The sequence below is a fragment of the Falco naumanni genome, chromosome 4 (assembly GCF_017639655.2).
Source record: "Falco naumanni isolate bFalNau1 chromosome 4, bFalNau1.pat, whole genome shotgun sequence".
NCBI classification, from domain to species: Eukaryota; Metazoa; Chordata; class Aves; order Falconiformes; family Falconidae; genus Falco; species Falco naumanni.
Window position 1 is genome coordinate 97,395,215 of NC_054057.1, and position 23,001 is coordinate 97,418,215.

Consider the following 23,001-nt stretch of genomic DNA (forward strand, 5'->3'; position numbering starts at 1 on the left):
TAAACGGAGTTTACTCTTTCTGAGGGTTTCTTCCAAACCACTGGGTCCTGCCAGACCGCTTGCGAAGGCAGCACCGCAGCACCCAGTGCCACATACATGGGCACGCTCTTTCCACAGCCACAGCCTCCGCTTCAGCCCTGCTTTTCTTTACAGTCATTTCCACAAATCATTATCTAAACTGAATTCCCCCATCTAATGGGAATAAATGGAGAGGGATGCTACAAATGCTACAGCAGAGTTTTTCTAATGTCAGCCGGTTCCTCCCTATGACACCATACAAAATGGAAACAAATTTGAAACATTTCACAAAATATTTTTAATATTCTTCAACGGACGCTGCTTCCAATATCTGAGGCCACCTGAGATCTCCCTTACACAGCTGCTCCAGCCAGGAGAGGTGAGAAGCATGCTGTCTGTAGGGATGGTGCAGGTGCTGCCAGACGTGTGTGTATTTGCTGCTCCTTGTTTGTCGTGTAAACAGGACCGGGCACGGAGGTCGAGTATTCCCACACAGTGGGCATTGTTTCTTACTGGAACCCGCAAGAGAGCTGGCAATGCTTTGGATCTCATTAGGTAATTATTCTGGAAACTGTTTTAGAAGAAGCAATTAATTTGTGATGCTGGGAACAAATATGTAGGGGCAGATTTTTTGAAACCTCCTGGAGCCTGCTCCAAAGTGATAAGCTAGAAAGGACCATGGATTTTGCAGCTATGTTGTGTCTTGAAAACAAACTGCCCAACTTTACATATCCTTGCAACCCAAAGGGCCTTTGCTTTAGTATCCTGAGCAAACAGCAATATCACCAATATGATAGCAAAAATTACTTAGCTAATGCTCTCATTTGTCTACATTTATTCATTCATAGTGGGCAGTTACACAATTACCCACCGAAGTTACGCACACGTAAGTTTCACGATCCCTCCACTCACACTACTTCCCTTCCCACATGATGCTGGACAGTTGTGCCTGTTACTTGGCTGCTTTGCTGGGTCACCCAGCCATGTGTCGGATCATCTTTCTAGATGCAGAATTCAGGGTTTTCATGCTGTTCATGTTTTTCACATTCCTTGGGATGTTTCAACACCACGGAAGCCCTCAGCTCCTGCAAAGAGTGTCACAAAGATGGGTGCAGGGGGGCTAATGCTGAAAGCTACTGAAGATCTTACTCCTTTTGGTGTCATCAGAGGGAATGTTTCCTGCAACTAGAAATGTTGTAATAGTGCTGCTTTGCAGTAGGATGCAACCAACTGTGAGATGTTTTGGAGGGAGCTGGATACACTTCTCTGGACAAAAATGGCATTTGGAAACAGAAAGCAAGAGGCCTGAGACTTTAAGACCTTGTTCTTTCCTTTACTCAAGAAAAAAGCATTAATGCCTTAACTGTACATTCAGATGTAACCACTAGGAAAACACAGCTGTGTGAATTAAGGAAAGAGAAAGTTTCAATCTCTCCGAGGGCGATGTGCCTCTGCTTCTCCAGACCAGCAGCACTTCCAGATGAGCCCTGACTAATCTGTGCCAGGATGTCTAGTCAGGCCCTTTCAACTACATCCAATTTTGAAGTTCTCCAGTGAGCAAAATCTTACCCACTAAAGGATAAATATAATTCTGAAAGCTCCCAAAGAAGAACACATTTTTTTTGTGTGGTTGTATGTATCTATTTTGCATCAATTAATTTAAGAAATCTTTTCTGACAATCTGTCAGAAAAGTCAATCTGTCTCTATAGATAGATACGCAATGTCTGTGATGTTCCTACCAGCAAAAGTTGATTCTGTCATACCCAGCTGCTTTCCTCTAGCGAATCCACCTCTGCAGAGTTACCTAAACAGTTCAGAGCAATCACCACTGAAAGAAAACCTTTCATATAAAATATTCCCATTTTGCTCTGATCATCTTACAGCATTTTGTTTCTGTCATGTCTGGGACAGGGAAGATGGAAAGCTGCAGCTTTCAAACATCTACCTCCTCAACTGCAAGGGAGAGCATCTGCAGCCTCGTGTCACAGAAAGAAATTTCTCCATTCTCCAGTACAATAAACGCCATTTCTTCCTTGAAAACCCAAAATACAAAGGTTTCTCCTCCATTGTGGGATTACCTATAGATGATACCATTATAGACACTGATGTAATTGATTCTATTTTTTCAGCCTTCACAGTTAGCACAACTGGACTCAGGGCAGTGAGTTTTTCTGATGGATAATATGAAAACAGTATCAATTTTTAAAACCTCAAAAGAGACTTTAAAAAAATAAGAGAACTTTGTTGAGGAAGAGACCTTTGAGACTTTCTCATCACCCTTGTGGTAGTCACCCTTGCATTAGCGATGTTAGCGGCCACGTGCCAGGCAAAATAGCACTGGGAGGTGCTGCATGACCTGTCCCCATAGCAAGGGAGTGGCAACACAACCACATGACATGCCCCTTGGGCCAGGAAGGGTAGTTGCATCACAGCAATGATATCATGGTGCTTTCATTTGTGTGTTTGGGGAGATAATAAATAGGGAGGCAGGAAGTGAAATGCTACTAAGGAAGGCTGAGAGGGGCTGAAAAACCTTTTCCTAACCTCAGCTTGGACCAGCCTCTATCCCAACACCACACTGTGTGTCCTTTCCATTCCCAGACTGACGGGAAGATGCAGACATAAGAAATGCCCCACGCTGCCAGCCGTCTCTGCCATCCTGCCCTGCAGCCAGCACTGCCGCTTGCCCAGCAAGCTGCCTGCCAGCAACGAGCACTGTGCGCTCAGCTCACTCTGTTCACCCCCGAATGCCAGCTGGGCTGCAGGCTGTCCCGATGCAATGCTGGGGTGTCTTCTGCCGGCTTTTGTCAGCCTGTGGGTTGGGTTGATGGTCCTGGCAGCAGCTCCTGCGAAACTGGGCAAACAGAGGAGTGTCTCAGAGGAAAGCAGTAGCTAGGAAGAGCAAGCTGTGTGGCTGCTCCAGCTTTAGATGTCACCAGTCTGGTGTGTGGTATTTATTTGACTTGCTGACTCTGCTGTTGCAGAAAATGCAGCGTTGCTTTCCAAGAGTTTCCAATGAGTGATGCAAACAAGAAGGGTGTGAAGGTGAAACAGTGCTGGAGCTGTGTTTGCCTCGTGTGTCAGTGTGTGTCAGCACCTGGCATTGCAGGAGCCCATCCACACTCAGTGGGGTCCGTCCATCCATTCCCCCTCCCCATCTGGCATCCTTGCAGTGGGAGAGGGCTCATGGCTGTGCAAGGGGCAGCAGTTGTGCCTTGCAGAGCTCACCCTGACTTCCTGGGCAGGATGCCCTCCACAGGGCTGCTCTCAAGAAGACCGAGCTGTGGATGGCCCCACACCGTGCCAGGGGTGCGAGGCTCCAAATCCCAGCCTTGGCAAATAGGATTCCCAATGGGGAGAGGGGAAAATTGCCTCGCAGCAACTTCCTAACCTTGCTCTTCCCTGAAGAGAGCTCAGCATCCTCAGGACTTCCCACACTGCAGACAGGACATGCAGCCTGGCAAGCACAGCGCAGGGCTGCAGCCGACCAGTGGCCCTGCTTGTGCTGCCACTGTCCCCGTGGGAGAAGGGGCCTCCACGGTGGTGGCGCTGAGCCCAGCCAGCGAGCACGGCTGCTGCTACACGCAGCCCCACGGGGCGTGCGGGGTGGCACAGCTCCAGCAGGTAAGGCGAATGGAAATGGGGAAAGCCATTTCCCCCTGCCTTCTGTGCCAATTTTTCAGCTGCTTCTTCATCTGCTACGCTAAGCTTTTAATTAGAACTAGGCAAGGAGTTCAGAAAGCCCAGCTGATGTGAAAATCCCAAACACGTGGTCTGAAGCAGAACCCGTCTCCCCTCCCGTGAGCTAATCTCGCAGCCCCGTCACCAGGAATCGATGTTTACCCATTCTCCCCAAAAGCAAAACAGACATTTATTAACATGTATAACAGGTGACAGGTATTTTGACACTTACAACAGAAGCACTGCTAATTGAACAGGAAAAAACAAACCTTGAAAACACCCACCCACCACAAATACACATGTATGTGCAAACAAAGCCTCAACCAGATCTGAAAACCACTGAAAATTAAAATATTGGACACAAATGACATCTGCACTGATTCACCCCTCAGAGCTGCTCCTGAAGCCCTCAGCTCGCTCCGGATAATCTGCAAAGCAATACCATGCTATCGTTACACGTGTCATAATTAGTGACTTGGGCGAAATATTTATTAGCAGTATCACTTCCCAGTGAAGATTTTTAGTGGCACAAAAGGGCAAGAAGGGGCGTTTGGTGGGAAGCAAACGTGTAGAGACTCACGAGTGTGCAGCGGTTCCTGTGGCTCACATGGCTGTGGGGACACAGCAGTGGCTGTGTGGGCCTGTGGGGACACCAATGACCTAGAGGTGGCTGCGGAGGGACACCGAGGGTACAGTGGTGTTTTGGGGGGGCTGTGGGGACACCAAGGGCCCAGCACTGTCTGTGGGGGGCTGTGGGGATGCCAAGGACAGCAGTGTCTGTAGGGACATGAGGACATAGTGGTGCCTGTGTGAGCCTGTGGGGACCCCGAGGACACAGTGGCGGCTGTGTGGGGCTGTGGGGACACTGAGGACAGCAGTGTCTTGAGGGACAGTGGTGTTTGTGGGGTACTGTGAGGACACCAAGGGCCAAGCACTGTCTGTGGGGGGGCGTGAGGATACTGAGGACAGCAGTGTCTGTGGGGACACAAGGACACAGCAGTGTCTGTGTGAGGCTGTGGAAACACTGAGGACACAGCGGTGGCTGTGGGGACACATCCGAGGACCCAGAGGTGGCTGTGGGGACACTGGGGACCCAGCGGTGTCTGTGGGGGGCCGTGGGGACACCATGGACAGCGGTGTCTGTGCGGAGCCGTGGGGACAGTGGGGACCCCGCGGTGTCTGTGCGGGGCTGTGGGGACCCCGGGGACAGCGGTGTCCGTGGGGGGCCGCGGGGACACGGAGGGCAGCGCGGTGCGCGGGGACAGCACAGCCACCCACCGGCCCGGCACCCCGCGGCCCGCCCGAGGCGACGGCCATGGCGGCGCCCCTTGGCGGCCGCGCCCCGGCGGCGCGCAGCGGGCATGCGCGGCGGGGCCGCCCCGCGCTCGCTCCCTCCCTCGCCCCCCGCCGTGCAGCACCGCGGCCAGCGCCCGCGCGCACGGGGCGGGGCGGGGCGGGGCGGCGCGGGGGCGCGCGCGGGCGCGGCGGCGAGCGGAGCCGGGGCCGGAGCGGGAGCGGGAGCCGGGCAGAGCCGCGGCGCGCCACGCCGAGCGGAGCCAGCGCAGCCCCCAGCCGGCCCGGGCGAGCCCAGCCGCCGCCGCGATGCTGGACCCGTCGTCCAGCGAGGAGGAGTCGGAGGAGCTGGTGGAGGAGGAGAGCGGGAAGGAGCCGCTGGCGCCCGCCGCGGCGCGGCTCTCGCCCAGCCGCCCCGGCGAGGGCCCGGGCGGCGGCGGCGGCGGCGGAGCCGGCAGCGGCGGCGGCGGCGGGGGGCTGCAGCCGGGTGGGCGCGGCGGCGGCGCTGCGCGGCCCGCCAGCCCCAGCCCCTCGGTGGCCAGCGAGAAGGAGAAGGACGAGCTGGAACGGCTGCAGCGGGAGGAGGAGGAGAGGAAGAGGAAGCTGCAGCTCTACGTCTTCGTCATGCGCTGCATCGCCTACCCCTTCAACGCCAAGCAGCCCACCGACATGGCCCGCCGGCAGCAGAAGGTATCGCGCACGGGCTGCCCGCCCGGCCAGGCCCGGCCTCCCCCGGCAGCTCCCTCACCGTCCCCTGCCCGCTGCCTGCCCGCCCCTCGGCAGCCACCTTCCTGTCCCCTGCCCGCTCCCCTCGGTGCCCCCTGCCCCCCTGCGCGCTCCCCCGGGTGCCCTCCCGCCTGCCCCGCTGCCCCTGTCCCGCTCCCCGGCAGCCCCACACCGGCGCTCCCCAGGCCCGCGGCCGCCCGGGCACCCCAAGGGCAGTCCCGGCACAGGGCACCTTGGGCCCGCGCAGGTGGGGGTTGCTCCAGCAGCTCCAGCCCCGGCCGTGGGGAAGCCCCCATGCCACCCCTCCCCGCTGCTCCCCACCGTGGTCTCCTGCACGGAGCCGGCACGCTGGCATATGGCATTGCTCCCAGTTACGCAACATGAGGACTCGGGAAGTTTGGGATGTTGGCCATCTAAAGGTTGTCGAGAGGAGAGAAATGGGTTATGTTGCTGGAAAACACCAGGCACGTGCCCTTGCCTCCTGCAAAGGGACTGTGCAACTCTGTGCTCGCTGCAAAGTTTGCTTAACTGGGAGCGCTGGCACTGACTTGGGGAGTTGCTGAGTCTCATTTCAACTTCTTGCAAGTGTTTCTGCACGGCGAGCTCCCTGATGCCGGCTTCCCAACAAAACGTGGCAGCAGAGCTTGGTGGTGAAGTCACAGCCACAGTCCCGACTCTTCCTCCCTGAGCGCACCGTGGCGGCAGGGCAGACGCTGGCCAGGAGCACCTTCACCTGGGCTCCCCATCCGCAGGAGCCCTCCTGAAGCTCATCTCTCTGCTGAGGCACAAGCTCATGGGCCAGGGCACAAATTCAGTTTCCCCGGGATAGGGACACAGGTGCCTTTCAGTCAAACGCAGCCAACTTTTTCCCTGTGGCAGCTAGAGTTAGATCTGTGATGGGATGTAGCGCTCTGCAATGGCTGGCCGAGGTTTTTTTTTTTCTCTCTGTGCTTTCAGTTGAGTTTCTTAGACTGCAGTTTTAGCCTTGATACTGTTCTGTGTTCACAAATGACCTTTACAAATCAGGCAGACTCCTGGATGTATTGATGCAAACGACATTCAGTTCTGTTACACCACAGGACTATTATTAGTCATTGCAACATACGGAGGTAGGAAAGTGTACCCGTACTGCATGTAGTTTAAAGGCAATATAGGACAATCTGGTGTTGCTGGAAGGTTGAATGATCTGCTTTTGTTTGCTGAGCAAAGTGTATAGCTGAAAGTACAGCTAGGTTTCATATTTTATTTTAGTTTTGCCTATAACCCTTTTTAATAGATTGTGGATTTTCAAAGTCTGCTTGGTTTTTGTTTCCTGTGCAACTTCTTGATGTTTGAAAAAGATGATGGAATTTAAGTAATCGCTGGTTATGTGGAAACTAAAACAAACAAACAAGCCCTGCAACTGTTTCTCATGTAAACACGAACTGAGATTGAAAAGCAGTTTTTTCCAAAGGAGCAGGCAGCGTTTTAGTGGTCCGGAGAAGAGTGGCTAGGAAGAAGGGTGACTCATAGTCCCTGAATCAAGATACTGTGCTGTGAAGGGATAGAAAGAGGGGAAGGAAAGAGAAAAGGGGGGAATAAACTGCAAGTGAAATGAAGAAATGGGGAGCAATGAGAGAAATTATAAACCAGCAGCAATACTTGAGTGAATGGGGAAGTTACACAGGATCTTAGGAGGAAATCCATCTCTGTGACATGAATAACATAGGGAAATGCATCTGGCTTATTTATACAAATAGCTAAAATAGGTGTGTCTTGGGGGCTGACCATTTCCCCTCAAACTTAGCAGTGAGATGGAATTGGGAAAGCTAAATTCAACTTGACAACACATGTCAATTTGAATTTTCCCTTCTAAAGGTGAAGTCGTGCTGGGTTTTCATCTTCTGTATATCCCTATATTCAGTTGTCATGCTGGGAGGAAATCCTTGCCCTTTTTCCTTAGTCAAGACTCCTATTAAAGTCAAAGGACTGCTGGAGCCTGGACTCTGTTGTTTCACTTCATGTGTTCCTCTGCTTTCTCGCGCATCCCTCTGGGAAAGCCCACCCTTCCTTCTGTGGCTTTAGGGGGATCAGAGGGTGAAGGTGTGGGACTCGTTCCCTCTTGGGCACCAAGCTTCTCTCATGGCGGCTCTGCCAGGCTGGATGGTCTGTGAGGACTTTGTCTGCTGGTGGGCCTTTGGCAACGATGGAAATACCAGATGTTTCAAGACTCACCAGGGTGGAGCAAATACATTTTGCTCCTCGGGGGAAAGCTGGGAGAAAACCAGGAAGCTGTTGCCTCAGTTTCCTCATTAGCAGAGGAGGGATAGTCCAATTCCTTCTCCATGTGCCATTTGCCTCTCCACCCTCACAGCCTGCCATTTGGAAGGGTTTCATCCTGGGAGAAACGGCAAGCAGAAGCCCCCACACTAGGGCGCAGGGCCACGGAGAGGCTGGGGAGGGAGATGCTTGATCCACTGCCTGTGTGGGCACCCTGGAGATGTGAGGACCTGACCCTGTCCGATGCCCGCTGCGGTTGCTGCCCTCGGGCAGGACGCCTGGGAGCCCCGCTGGGCTCTGCCAGGGCTGGGGACCGGCCAGGATTCGTGCAGGGCTGCTCAGACGCCACGCCTGCATCAGCGAGGTGCTGAGCAGCCACGGCAGAGGTGTTCTGGCAGGGCTGTGCAGTGGTGAGGGTGAGTGGCCTGTCCCCAGCCCTGCTCGGCAGGTCCTGCCTGGTGCTGGAAGGAGGAGGAGGAGGTCTGGCTTCACCTCGCCCACAGCTCTCCCCTGTAGCACGGGAAGGTGCTGCCAGCCCCGAGCACAGCCCAAGCAGGGTGACCAGGCTTTGCAGGTGAGGTGGCAATGCGGTCGCCCTGCAGAGCATTTGCCTGACTGGGCTACCTGCTAAGAGCCAGCCCATCTCCATGGGAGAGCCACAGGGCCTGAGATGGGCTGCGCTGCATACAGCCCCTGCCAAGCTCCCAGAGCCCAGGTGGTTTCTGTAGCTTCATCATCTTCTTTGCAGTTTTCCCAGAAAAGAAAGCAATCGGGTTTGTTACAGTTGCAGCACTGAAGTTCTTGCCTGGGCTGAAGATGCCTGCAGTACCTCCCCTGAGGCGTGTAATCCTCCCTCCTTGATCCTACAGCGCTGCTCTATCAGAGCTGGCCGGTACCCTGCGCCCCAGGGGCTGCATGTTATGGCAGTGTAATGCACAGGCACCGCGGGTACCGGTTATGTAGCAGCATGCCTGTGTGTAGTGCTCAGGAGCTGGAAAATGCAGCCTGTTGTTCTGCAGCGCTAGTGAACCGCCTCGGAATAAAGGGAAGTGTGTACTTAAGGTACTGTTGCCACCGAAAGACAATTACATGTGGTTTGAGGAATTATAATGTATATGAGAGAGGAGAGAGCAGTGGAAATGTGTGAATGGATGGCATAGCTGGGTATATACTGTATGTGGGCATGACAGCATTGCTTGTTTACACCGGTAACAAACTATTTCAGATTTCAAGTTGAATTCAAGCAAATGTCACTCAGATGGTATTTTTCTGATCCTGATGCCCCAGAAATTTCAGCAGCAGAGCGAAAATTGGTTTTTAGATTAGTGTGTTCAAGCCTACACCTCTGCTTCAAGTTTATCTTTATGTTTGTAGTAAGGCTTTACTTGAGTAACTGCACATCTGTGATGTCTACCTGCAAGTTCTTTTATCTACACCTTACTAGCATTGTTTCCTAAGGAGGGGGGTGGGTGGGAAAAGGCTTATTAGAACCTGCTCGTGCTGTCTTACTTTCCCCTTAAATTTCTTTTTAAGCTGCCACTGAATTCCAGGCACATTTGACAGGCAGACAGTGGTCTGCAAGATACTCATCCCTTAAAAGGTTGGTGAAAATAGGGACATCTGTATTTATTGCCTATCACAGGTGGGAGGAAGGTGGCAGTGTGTGGACAGCCCTTACTAGACACTGGGGAATCTGAGCAAGATTCTGGATGTGTGACCTGGGGGAAAAAGCTCCCATCAGAGTTTACACTTTGCCAGACGCTGAAGGCTCCAGCCTCACGATGCAGCTCAGGAGGAAAGCAGCTTTGCCAGCTCTGTTGCTCTCAGAACAATGTGTTTTATTACCGCAGATGGCACTTAGCTTGGTAATTGCTTGCCCAGGATGTATTTAGTCTTTTCTCTAGCTCACGCTGACTTGTTGGAAGTAGAGTTGAGACAACCGGCTATGCCCTGTGCCTCTCCCTGCTTGATCCCAACTGTCTGAAGCCTTTGGGAGGAGAGCTCAGCTGGAAGCCTGGGGAAGTCAGGCAACGTGTATGTCTCTGTAGTGATGCAGACCAGGCACCCTTGAATGTGGGCTATACCTCTTGCTAAGTACCTCCAAAGTACAGCAGCCAAAAGGCACAGCACAACCCAGGAATAGGCATTTGCTCATTCAAAATAGTATAAACTGGGAGATCATCTCCAGATTATCACCAGCCCCTTGAAAACACTCGTTAGGAAAGGGGCAGCAGGAAGAATTTATTAAGAGTTAAAATGTGAGAGCATGTTAGGTCAGGCATTGCTGCAGTTGTGATTGTCATCACCTGTTTTCCTCCCCGCAGAACGAGGGAGCAGGCAGGCAGCATGTGGGAGAGTAAATCAGTTCCCAGCGGGATAAATGTGGGATGAAAAAAAGTTCCAGCTTAGCTGCAGATTACTGGAGCTACTCCTGGGAGAAGTGCCTTGTGATTTGGGTCCTTGTGTAAGCCTGCGGGATGACGTCAGGTGCATTAACAAAATTCTCGGTCAAATTCAGCAAAGCGCTTAAGCTTGTGCTTTGCTGAATGATGATTGATTTAAGCACAGTGCTTAATGCAGAACAGGTGTGAAGGATCAGAAACCTGGTTAAATCAGTTACGATGCATCTTAAATTATCAAATTTCTGCCGTTTTGGCATGCATGCAGATGCTACAACAGTTAGGAACATATAGTAAAGCTAGTGCAGCCTTCCAAATAACCACATACTTCTTCCCTATCATGGGTTGGGTTGTTACTCTCGCACAATATTTACACAGGTTATCTCTTAAAACCACCAACACATCATTCTTCTGGGAAAGACCATGACTCAGGTGGTGTTGGGACTTGTTTTAGCAGCCTCCTGCTGGAGGAACTGTGATTTTTATGGTCAGGTTCTGCTTTGCTGGCCTCAAGAAACCCTTGGAGGTGTGGTTTTCTCAGCTCTGCAGGAGAGGAGAGGTAAAGATGAAGCTCTGCTTATTTTCTGCCTGTTCCTCGGTTGCTCTCTAGTGCTGTTTGAGGAGATGGAAGCTCCAGGCAGGTCTCAGGCATCACCTGGACCTGGTGCAAGATAGTTATCAGTGCTATGCCTGTAAAAACCTGGAAGAGTAGTTAGGGGCTGCTTTTGCCACTTAGCTGGCTCAGTGTGGGCATAGGCCATGCCACCATCAAATGAGGCTAGGGCTGTCCCCGGGTCAGCACCACGCTAACCCCAAAGTGAAGATAAACCTGCCTGCATTTCACTGCTGCTTGGAGAGCGCTGCGGTGGGGAAGGGGGTCTGGCACATCTGAGATGCGGTGTTCCTTGGCAGTGTGGAGTGCAGAGTGTGGCTGTTGTGCTCAGATTGTCTGGAATCTTCAGAAAATGGTTATTTTTCAGTTAAAACACTTATAATTTATTTTGCCAGTGCCTTATCTTAATTTAATTCCAGCAGATATTAAATATTTGTCATACTTTGGCTATTTATATACTTGCAGCTTATTGGATTGGGAAGCAGGTAATTAAATAGGCTGTGAGCTTGATCTTCGGCTGTTGTAAAACTTTGCGTTTCCTGATCCATAGCCTGATGATTCAATTATTGTGGGTGGCACCTCTCAGGCCAGAGATGTTGTGAACTAAGAGTGGAGAAGACTTAGCAGATCGTGCAGCTCCAACCCGTGCTAAAGCTCGTCATTTCCAAAAGGTATTATTTATGGCTTTGCTTTGCGTAGTCTAGATGCTTTCCCCGAAGCACTTTGCCTTCTGCACAACTTGTAATTCCTTCTGCTGAATGATGAGTCACTCATTCTCCATTCACCTAAGAGGGAAGCGGTCAGCAAGTAATTTCCCTATGTAATTTTTTGTTAGCTGGAGAAGTATTTAATTTGTAGTGTGATTTAGCAGTAGGAACCCAGCCATCACAACACTGCTACTAGCAGCGTATGTATACAACCCCCTTACAGCTACTGCCAATGCTTTAGTCCAAGGGAGTACAAGGTAAATATCCTATTTCTATTTAATTATGTAAACCTGATTAATATGTTAAGACCAATCAATACAGCATATATAATCAAGAGCCATTGCTTGGTTTGTGTTGATGTGAATTCATCTAGTGGCTTCAGCAGCACCAGGGTTTCACCCACAAAGTAATTTCTAGGAAACATATATTTTAGTGTGTCTTTAAAAACTAAGCCTAATTAAAAGAGTAAAGTTACCTTAAAACAGCCTGTGAGGGGACCTTCCGTGGTAGTGAGTAGATCCTCTCCGTTTGTTGCCCAGGAGGATGAGTGGCTCCTCAAAGGTCTTCCCTTCCTGGAAGACGGAGCCGGGTGAGGTGCAAGGGAAGGTGACACCTCGGTCCCCAGCTCTGAGAGGGTGTGGTGCAGGCACAGGAGGACAAGCAGAGTTTGTCTCCTTGCCTTGACCACTCCACGCAGCAGGTGGTACCACTGGCTCCCGGTGGGTCAGAATTGGGCCATCCTTCTTGCAGGGCATGCTTTTTGGTCCAGCAGCAGGGTTCAGCTCTGTCTTTTTTAAGGTGGGAGAGGGGAAACGCAGGTTCCTGGGGAAAATCCCTGTGTTTTTACCTTGTAGTTACTGAAAAAAATACATGGAGCATCCTAACGTGGTGCCAGTTTTGGAAGAAGTTATTTGTGGGTACAGGATAGTTGGGGTGCTTTGACTGGTTTTTCTTCTGGATTGGGTGGGCATCATTCTTAAAATTGGACATAAGGGGAGTCACTGTTTGATGTGAATGTGTGAAATTGTTGTTTGAATAGGTGCTTTTAGTGATAATATTTGGTATTGTTTGTCAGTGATTCAAGCTGAAAGTCAGACGTTTTCTAGAATTTAAACACCTGAGTCAAAATGTCATGTGAATGTTTATTCAGCTTGGGGTAAGTGATGCTGTGTTTGTAGTTGTCATAGTTCAAAACCTGTCTGTCTGCCTCAGTAAGTTTGGGAGCTTGGGCTTCTAGGAGTGTGAGGTATATAATGACCCTTGTGAGGGCACATTAGTACAGGACACCTCCAGCCTGGAGGGGCTGGAAAACTGCCCTGGCACACAACTTGGTGGCTTGGGCCATACAATTCAATGACTTGACCCATGTGCTTCAGGACAGTTGTGTGAGCGCAACCATTCAAGTGCTGAGTGTCTACCCATACCCAAATGTTAGTGTTTGATGAAGAAACCTAGAAATGAAATTAGATTTAATCATGTTTTTCCTAGCCCAAAGCCTGGATATTTTTATTTTTTTTCATGATGGTGCTGCAGTGTTTAGGGACTGGAGATGTGGTGTGCAGATCTTGAAGGATCTGTACCACTGACTTTGGTAGGACTCGGGGCTGATGCCACAGTGCATTTGTACAAATACCCTGGCAAACAGGGCTGCCCGCTAAATAGTCCGGCGGTAGCCTTTCGTATCTTTTGTGCTAAATGATGTTCATCCAAGGATGGGGTGCTCTTTGTCTTCAGAATATAAGGACACAGTCTTCAGGTCTAGCTTTGTCTGTAGAACTCATTTCTACCTCACGCTACTTTTTTGGGTGGGATTTAGATTCACTCTTAATGATTTAGGATGAGCACTGGGTATGAACTGAATCTGATAGAGTGACCTTGTCCCCTCAAGACTTTCATCTGCTGTCTGTATTCAGCCAGGGGAAGGATGCTGCGGGGGGAAAAAAACTCAAGTAAACTTTTTGGCAGTGGGGGGAAAAAAGCACTTGTTTTGGATGTCGTTGTTGCCTAATATACTTCTACAGGCAAAAGAAGCCCTGCACCCAGAGCAGCACCGTGATGTGCAGAGTCTCAGCTCAGTCCCTCAGAGCAGGGCTTGAAGTGGGTGGTTTGGCTCCCAGTTGCCTGTCTGGTGCAGGCGAGGAAAGTAATAGGAAGGAAAGGCTATTTTCCAGGCTCACACCATGAGGAGCTACTGATAGAAGCAGCTGTTGGTTAAGATATTTCTTACTGAAAGTCTCACATGCTGCCTTGTGAAGAGCATCAGCAGTGTCTGCTCTAGCATCTGAATTTGATCCCAAGCACCTGCTGAGCTGGAGAGGATGGCACTGGGAGTCTGCAGATCCTGTAAGTTTGTAGTAACCACTGATGTCTATTAGTTGCAACGTGTTTGCAATCGATGAGGTGTACAGGGTACGCCATCTCCTGTAGGAAGTGATTCTCCCTTCCCTGAGGAGTTTATCATGTTACCAGTCCAGATGATGCTAAGTCAGCATTGCCCTGAGATAACAGAAGGCTGTGTGTTGAGGTGCAGGATTTTACCAGGCAGCCACAGCCACACGTTGGGCTGCTTAAGACTGTAAAATCTTGTACCCCAACACACAACCTTCCCCACGGCCATATCACAGTGGAGCAGCCTCTTGCTTTCCTTGGAGCTTGGAGAAGGGCAGTGGTTTGCCTCTTTCAGGAGGGATGTGGGGGTGTGTGCACAAGGGTCATTTTGGAGCCTGGGGAGTCACAGATGATGCACAGGTTCCTGTCTGGGAACAGCAGGACAAGCTGCCTGGCTGGTGGCACTCTGATGTGACAAAGGGAATTGGGTCTGATATTTGGCTGTCAGAAGGAACGTAAACCAATGCTTCTAAATACAGTACCACGCTCACTGGAGTGAGATATGATGGTAGTTCAGTAGAGAGTTCGATTGGGGTCAAAAATGTATTGTTTTCTTCCTATATAGAAGGCATTTTTCTGTACGTATCACCACTGTCTGTTGTACCACCCATCTCATTTCCAGGTGGTGCTTTGCTTGGAAACAAACTCTTATTCCAAGGAGAGATTCAAGGGAGCCTTAAACCCATAGTACTGCAAAGATGCTTTGGGAAGAGGTTTCTGGGCTCACTGTGGTGGACCTTGGCACGTGGCTGGTGCAGGTGGCTGTGGAAGGGAGAAGCTCCTCCATGAACAGCCAGCCAGATGCAGCCCGTGTGCTACTTGTCGCTCCCCTCAGATGTCCCTGTCTGATGGGTGGGGGCCGGGAAAGAGAGCGGACTCGGGCATTAAGTTTTAGGCATAGAAAATACTAGATGATTTGGGAGCAATGAAGTGAAGCTGTTCAGAAGTTCTGTCGGGACTGCTGGTGGTGCTGGCAGGGACTAGCTTTTGCAAGACGAGGGTTTCACTTTGCCTGGCGTGCTATGGGGAGGGTCAGCTGCTCTCACACCTCAGCAGCAGAGGGTTTAGGCAGCTGGAAGGTGATGCAGGCATCACACAAGCAGAATATCTGGCAAAAGGCAAATTTTCCTAAAATGCCAAATATCCTTTCCTGGTACAGCAAGAGGGCACAAATGCTTTACATGTTGCACGTGCCAAGTTTGCTTTTTATAGTCTACACCCCTAGATTTCCCCTCCCTCTGAGCAGACTTCTCCCACCCTTCTTGCAACCAGAGATGACAGACTCATTGCTGTCTCGGAAGGAAGCTAATGGAGTGACGCAGCAGGAGCCGGCTGCTTTGCTACCTGCATGGTGACAGTGCAAGGATGAAAGAAGGACACAGCCAGCACTTCTTCAGCCACGGGCAAGGCTGCGTGACCCTCCAGTGGTGCGTGTTGCAAAAACCAGCGCTGTGCCTCCCACCCCCGGCACTGCAGACCACCCTCTGCCAGCAAGACCTCAGGCAGAAGCCATCTGCTGCTGTTATCTGGGGATGTGCAGCTGTCTGGGCTGCACGGGGTTGTTTTTTGGTGCATAGCCAGGAGCTAGCTGGAGTTAGGACTGCAGAGACTTTGTGTGTGCTCAGTCATTCGTGAGGGCAGAGCAGCTCCCATGTGTGAATTGATGCCAATGCTCTGCGGTGGGAAGGAACAGGGAGCTGGGAAGGACACCAGGCCTGGCCAAGGGAGTTTGGAGCTGTGAAGTGACAGCTTTGCTCCATCCCTTTCTAGAGCCTTTGGTGCTTCAGTCTGAAAATTTTCCTCCTCCAGAAGGGTGTCTGTGAAGGAGACGGGGCAGGGGGGAGGGATTGCTTACAGCTCCCAGGGGTGGCTGCATTTTCCATCTCCTATTTACTCTGCAGAAGGCTTGGCTGGAGGTGAATAGGACTTTTTCTACCCTCTAGCTGTCTCAAGATAGAACTGATGTCCTCAAAAAAGAAAACTTGAGTTGATCGTGCACTGTTGGTTTACATTGGTCAGGGATCTGCCTGGTGCAGTTTCTGCTTGTTGGTGGGTTCCCTGGACTTCAGTGGTACCATCTGCTCTTAAAGATGTTGGTTGCAATGCTGCAAAGACTCTGTCCCTACCTTTGCCTGGGGTCTTGTGGGTTTTATCTGCTCTGCGGGCTCCTTCTTCCCCAAGACCTGTGGTGGCACATTGCCTCAGAGCCTGAGCTGTGCACCTAGCAAAGGAGAGCACCTCGTGGCAGTCAGTGCACTTGCTCCAGCCTGGCTGGTGTAGGGAGGGAAGCCTGTGCAGGGAATGGCATCAGAAAACTTGTTCTTTAAACAGTGAGCCAGCTGCTTGCACTGGCTGCCGTGAGCCTGTATGGCCCAGACTTGGGCATCCCTCCAGGGTGTACCTTAGCACAGGGGAGGGGGTTATGTGTCTGTGGAGCACAGCAAGCTGCTTAGTTGCTGTTGAATGCTGTTGCAAGTGCATGTGTGCACATGCTTGTGCAAGGGTTATGAGCTGAGCAGGGCAGGATCTCTGTGGGTGCTGGAGAGCCGTGTGGTTAGCCCGTTTCTCCATCAGTAGTGGCAGCCACTCAGCTGCCCAGACTCTAGTGTTGTACATGTTGCTGGCTGGTAGAAAATGGATGTTTCTTTCTAAGGCTATTTTGCATCTCTACTGCTGAACTTCTGTTTGGAGTTCCTCAAGCTCAGACCTCTGAAGTCTTTATTGCAAAGCTCCTGCTTGGTACATACTTCATGCAGAAGGACGTGTGTGATAGAAATTCTTCCTGTAATCTCATCTCCCTGTAAACTCTTATCTCTCAGCTTCTGTCTCGCACCAGAATATTCCTGTCTGCATGGAGAAGTCACCCCAAAAGTGAATCAGATCCTGCTGAGCGGGACAGTCTTCCCACCACCTATTTATAGTGTGTGCAATTACCCTCCATGCATCTCGGAACTCTAATTGCCTTTTTATTGCTGTTTAGCAGTGTGTTAAAGGTTTTTGAATGCTCATGCCTTGTTTTCTCATTAGCTCTATTTATTTCTCCTTTGGCTCTCTTCCTCAGCCTCATCAAATTTAGCATCTTCCTGCCTTTGGCACCTTGGGCAGTTTTGCCACTTCTTACTTCTCCTGTGTCCTTTCTCATGTTGCTGTTCCACATGCTTTGTGTTTCCCAGTCTTGCTCTGCTGTGTTCTTGGGGCCCCTCTCCTGAAAGGGGCTCTGTGCCTGTTGTGATGCCCTGCCAACGATCTCTTTGCTGGGCAGGGTGGCTCGGACAAGATGCCTCTGTCTCCAAAGGCAGCTGCCTTGCATCAGGCAGGGCTGGTTAGCGAGGGGAGGCTGCCCAGGCAGTTAGGGGCAGGTACACAATCTGGGAACGGGGAGCTCTGGTCAAGAGTCTGGAAGGAAGCTGGTCATAGGGACTGGGAGCTGGTAAGCAAGGTGGGAGGCAGGCGCTGTGGCCTGAGGTCCCCTGCATGGGCTTGTTTTCCCAGGGTGGCCCAGGAGCTGCTGTATTGCCAGAGGTGCCCAGGTGGCACGGCTCCTCTCTAAAGCCGCAGTGTGTTGGGCTGTGGGCATGTACAACTGGTGTCACTGGGACTGCTTTTTTAATGCTTCATGCGTGGCCTGTACCTGTTTTCACCTGATGGCCGTGACATCAGCTTTGTACTTGTGCAGCGCCTGGTGCTCTGGGTGGATAACTGGGAGCAAGCAGTAGCCTGGGTTTGTCTCTCACAGTCTCTGAGTGCAAAGTCCTTTTCAATGTTATTTGCTTTATGTTTTAGCCTTGTTGTGTGGCATTTCCATAGCTTGAATTAATTTAATTATCCCCTGAGGTGCTTGCTTGCTCAGTTGTCCAGGACTTTATTGCCCTCCTCTTGTGTATTGAGGAGCCCACACAACTCTGAATCATCAGTAAATGTAATCACAGTGCTTGATGCTTGTTCTTCCAAGTCGATGATATATACAATAAATGAAACCGGTCTTAATACCGATCTGTGCTTCCCCTTGCAGCACCTGTTATATTCCAAAACACTTCCTCGCTGCGTACAGCCCCGCCACTCAATCCTAACAGCATCTGTATTGACTGGAGAGATTAATATTTTATGTAAAATTGTATCAAAAGCTTTCTCACCCTATAGGTAATTTACAGCCAGCGCTTACTGTCAGCAACCTTAGCACATTTGCTAAGCGTGGTGTCAGCTCAGTGAGGACCTGGTGACCGGGCTGAGTTAAGTCACCTGCAGTGCTGTACAGGTCACGGCTCGGGGCAGGTGAGTGCATGGTGCTGCCAGCCTGCATCCCTGCCTGCATCCCCACCTGCAGCCGGTGTTTGCAGGTGGCCTGGTGATGCCTGCGATGTGGGCTGTGCAGCGCTGCCCTAGGGCTGGCATCCTCACCCACGGGCACCAGCCAGGTGCGGGGGTTCACTAGTCAAAGAGAAAATTACTGAACTGAAACAGGGACCGGAGCTCCCTGGTCTCACTTTGCTGTTTCAGGTTCCTTGTGCTCCCAGGCAAAAGCAGAGTTCCGCAGTCTGGGCACCAGCTGGGGGCTTGGGTTTGAGCTGGCTTGCAGGTTTAGCTCCCTGCTCATTCCTTCACAAGCTCACACAATTCTCCAGATCTTTCTCAAGCTGCCGTCAGTAAAAAGGTGATGAAAATATTTCTTCATAGAGTGCTGGAAGATGGTGAGAGGTTATGAGGTGCTAATTGCTTAGCATGGGGTGCGTGAGTCCCTGGGAGCGCTGGGACTGGATCTGGTGAGAGCGCCCATGCTGTAGCTCAGCCGCACAGACACTGAGCATCCATGGGCTGCCCCTTCTGTGACTTGCTTGGAGGACACAGAGCAGCTTCTACAGCTGCTCCCTCTTAGAAGACGACTGTTAAAGGTCTTGCATAATTCATGCTTACAAGTTGTACGCACTTGATGATAAAAGGAGCCGATGTTTAGTTTACACATGTGGGCCTTCGTATAGATCTTAACAACTCTGCACAATAGCTGTGCACCCTTTCCTCCTCTCTGTTTGCTTTTGGGAAGGCGGGCAGCAGGCTGCTCGATGTTTCCATACGTGCGTGGCTTGCCTGCAGCTCGTTCCTCTGTTGTCTCCCGAGCTTGTCATGGGTGTTGCATCCTTCAGGGGGGAGCAGCAGGGAGAATTGCACTGTAATGCAGAAGCAGGACAGGAAAATCTTCAGGCTTATTGCCCCACCGTTCTCTTTCCTTTTCATGCTCTCAAAACCCAATTGCTGTATGAAATGAAGGCAGCCTGGAGTGCTGTGCTTGGTTTTGCATTGCTGGCAGTTTGTGAAGTGAGGCTGTGCTCCAGACCGGTGCTTTCTGGATGCATATGCATGTGCTCTGGTTGCCCTTGCTTAGGGCACTCTTGGTGCAAACCACGGCCTCCACATGTTTGTCCTGTGGTGATGGCTAAGTCTTGCAGGGAGAATCAAAATGGGACTAAGAAGAGATGGGCATTTAAACTACTGTAACAGCTCAACTGCCCCCTGTTTAAGCCTATATGAGCAGTAGAAGAATAAGACCCTTGATTCTTTCCTATCAGCCAAATGCGTAAGACTCAGTGGCCAGCAAGAGGCAGATGGCTTGCTATTTCTGTGCCCTTTTGTTTGATTGCTGCAGGTCTGGGAGAGAGTTACAGCTGCTCCAGTAGTGTGGCAAATAGTCTCCATTTATCTTGTGGTGTTATGCCTCGACAATGTCAGATGGTCTCTTTACATTTGCGCATATATTCAGACTAAGCAAATCGCAGTGTTTTTTCCATTAAAATTTAATGATGAAAGACGACACTATAAGTGATTTCTTTTCTTTTTTTCTTTAACCAATTGCTTCATTTGCTTATAACCCCCATGCTAATGGTAATAATCTTTCCTTGCTGTGGCTCAGGAGAACAGATGTGCCTTTTGAATTTGTTTTTTTTACCTAGACGGACTCTTCCTGTTTGTTTTTTTTACAGCTGTGAGTACTTGCATTGCAATGCTGTGACCTATATTCAAGGTGAAACGTGATAAATATTTGCTTTGGGGAGGGAGGCACAACCATGTTTTTGAGAAGATTAAGGCCTATCAAGCAGCAACCCTTATTTCAATTAGACATCAAAATGCAAATCACCCAGGCTTCAGAGTACGTCAAGGTGAGAGTAGAAAGGTCTTCAATCCATTCTGAGATTAAGTTGAAATCCTTGTGCGCTTCAGTTGTTCTTGGTCACTTACGCTGACTAGGAATGATGTGGGGGTAAGTCAAAGTTGTGCAAGGAAACCCTTCAATGATATGTTTTGTCACACATTAAAAAGCTTGCTGGCTACATGCAGTGCTTGCTTGCTCAAAGCACTGTCATCCCTCAAACGATAAAAAAAGACTCTGAAAGTTGTGGTTGTAATGACAGCTCCCCTGATTTTAGTGACTTGATTATTATTTATCTGTTTTTACATGGGGCGTGAGCAGTTAAGTGGTGCCTGAGCCAGGTTGTGGCATGCCTGACACGGAGCCACAGGCTGCACTTTTGGTTTAACATCCCCGCGTCACGTCTGGGAGACATGTGGGGGCACAGTCTCCCCCTTGCATTGCCCTGGGGAGCCCCAGCCACTGGAGGTGCAGCAGTCTGTGCCCAGGCTACACAGTGTGAGGCTGCAGGGTGGATGCAAAGGATGTCTTGTGCTCTAAGTGTTCCCATCTGCCTGCTGATGCCACTGGTTTCATGTGTTTTGACCAGGAAAACAACAAAACCCAGAAAGTTTTTAAGGCTGGCATCACAGAGGTGCATCCTGGTTTGGGCGTCCCAACCAGTAGGGTTTGTCTAGATTGTCTCTTGGTGCTTTTGGTTGAATCAGCTTCTCTTGGGGGTGTGGGGGGGTGGTGGATCTTAAAGACCAGGTTCTCAAATGTTCTTCAAGCAACTTAAAAAAATAAAATGTAGGAGCAGCCCCACCGGGGCTGGTGTCAGCTTTGCTGGATGCCCTGTGCCTTGGGTGGGGTGGTGATGCTAAGCAGGGCCACAGCCAGAATTCACTGAGCATAACAGCATCATTATAGCAGGTGCAGGGGTTTTTCCTACAACACTGGTGCCTTTGGGAGTGACAGTGCCTGGAGCTGAGAGCAGAGTTTGTTAAAGCAGAAAGGAACACGTTAGCCCCAGGACTTTGGGGGCTGTAGAGAAGAACTGGTCACACAGATGCTTGGTGTGGAGCAGATAAGTGCTTTGGAGGCTTTTCTTCCCTTTGCTGGCTTTGAAAGGGTGAATGAGAGAGCTTGCGTGATGGGAAGACTGAAATATTTTCTTACCCTCTGCTTGGAAAGATAAATCACAGTTTTACAAAATGTAAGGTAAATTAAAGATTATGTTTATGCTCTTCATTCTCCTTTTCATATATCTGCTTCTCCTTCTGGCTTCTCAGCAAATATTAATGAAAAAAAATGGGCATGAGAACCAGCAAAAAACAACTTATCCCTGTTGAAACCCTGTGTACAAGGTCGTAGCTGTTTATGTAGCAAGTCTCACAGGACTTGAAAAATGTCCTTGGTGTCATCTTGTGCAATTTATCAGGGGTGTTTATGGAGTCACAGCGCTACTTTGCACCAGAGATGGCAACCATACGCTATGGTTGTATGTCATGCATCTTTTTGTATGCCCAGCTTGAATATCTAAGATCTGTAGATACAAGGCTCAGAATCTCAATGAAAAAGTAGCGAAAATGTGAATTATGGTTGCATGTAGGCTTTGCACTAGAAAAACTGCTGTAGGCAGAGGAGCTTTATAAATGGCCCTGTTCCTGGGAGCTGGACCTTGCCTGAAGGGCATTCTCAAGCACCCCATATCACCCCCTTCCCAAGGATGCTGAGCAGCTCCCTTGTGAGTCCCCTGTGGCTGGCAGATCTCCCCTGGTCCCATTGGGGTTGGGGGTGTTTTTGCAAGGCAGATCTGGGCATCACTCTTTGGAGCTTCTGGGAGTCTGAGAGTGAGCCGAGGTGGCTGCAAATGGGGAGGCAGAGGCAAGGGAGCAACCTTCTGCATTGTTCAGGATGCTGCTGAATCACTGTTTACGCTGTTTCTGTACCTGCTGACTCGATGCATGGAAATAGGGTACCTCTATTTTTAGTTCTTACCTTGTACATTCATGCACATGCACGCTGAAACCAGACTTTTTGTGATGGGAGCAGTTTCTTGTCTACATGGGGAAAGTATTTCAGAGCTGTGGCACAGTAATGATTTCCAGTTTCTTCCCTGCCTAAAAACATTTTCACGGGGAGAGAGTGGGGGAGAGCTCTGTGTAGTAGTAAAGTAGTGTGGGATGGACTCAAGTGCCTCAGAGCTGCCTCTCCCATCAGCACCATCCAGCCGTGGTCCTGCCTTGCTGCCTTTCTGGCACCAGAATTGCAGCTGCCAGACTTTATTCCATGTCCTGCTGGCTTCCCTTACCCTCTCCTTTAGAGCTCATTTGGTACCTAAATAGGATTTATCAACTATTGCAGCAGGACAAGAGTGTTTTGGGTTGCTGCTGTCAGTTTTTACTCATCTGTGATTTCCTTTGCCTATCTTGTTGCTCATTGATGCTAGTGGAGCAATATTGAGCTCTATCAGCAGAGGAGCAGGTCCCAAGATGAAACCAGCACATTTGTGTTGGCAGAAGGTGTGTGTTGGCTGTTACCTGCTGCTACAGTTAATTGTGTTGTGAAAACAGGCGCTGCTTTTGCATATGAGCTGGGACATTGAGGTGAGGAAAAGTGGTGACTCGTCAGTGGCGAGGAATCACATTGTTTTCGTTGAGGCCAAGGTCTGGTTTACTTTGTTAATGCTTCCCGGAGCAGGAGTGCTAAGGTGGTTGCTGGTGGAACATTCCAGTGAAAACAAGGCTTTCTCTTCCTAGTTTGAGATTGACAATGACATTTTGGGAAGAGAGGAA

At 50.4% G+C, this 23,001-nt stretch overlaps 1 protein-coding gene across 24 annotated transcripts in view; it reads left to right on the forward strand.

Annotated features, from left to right (window-relative positions):
* The first annotated feature begins 5,175 nt into the window (after nt 1-5,175).
* The window catches only part of CADPS (calcium dependent secretion activator), a 220,803-nt gene continuing 202,977 nt past the window's right edge, over nt 5,176-23,001 (forward strand). For 12 of the 24 annotated variants that reach the window (XM_040589456.1, XM_040589459.1, XM_040589457.1 and 9 more), the window contains exon 1: nt 5,176-5,683. In XM_040589456.1, coding sequence (XP_040445390.1) covers nt 5,303-5,683 — 381 coding nt within the window. In that variant the 5' untranslated portion in view covers nt 5,176-5,302. The remainder of the gene's footprint in view (nt 5,684-23,001) is intronic. The other 12 variants (XM_040589461.1, XM_040589462.1, XM_040589464.1 and 9 more) reach the window with 1 other exon arrangement.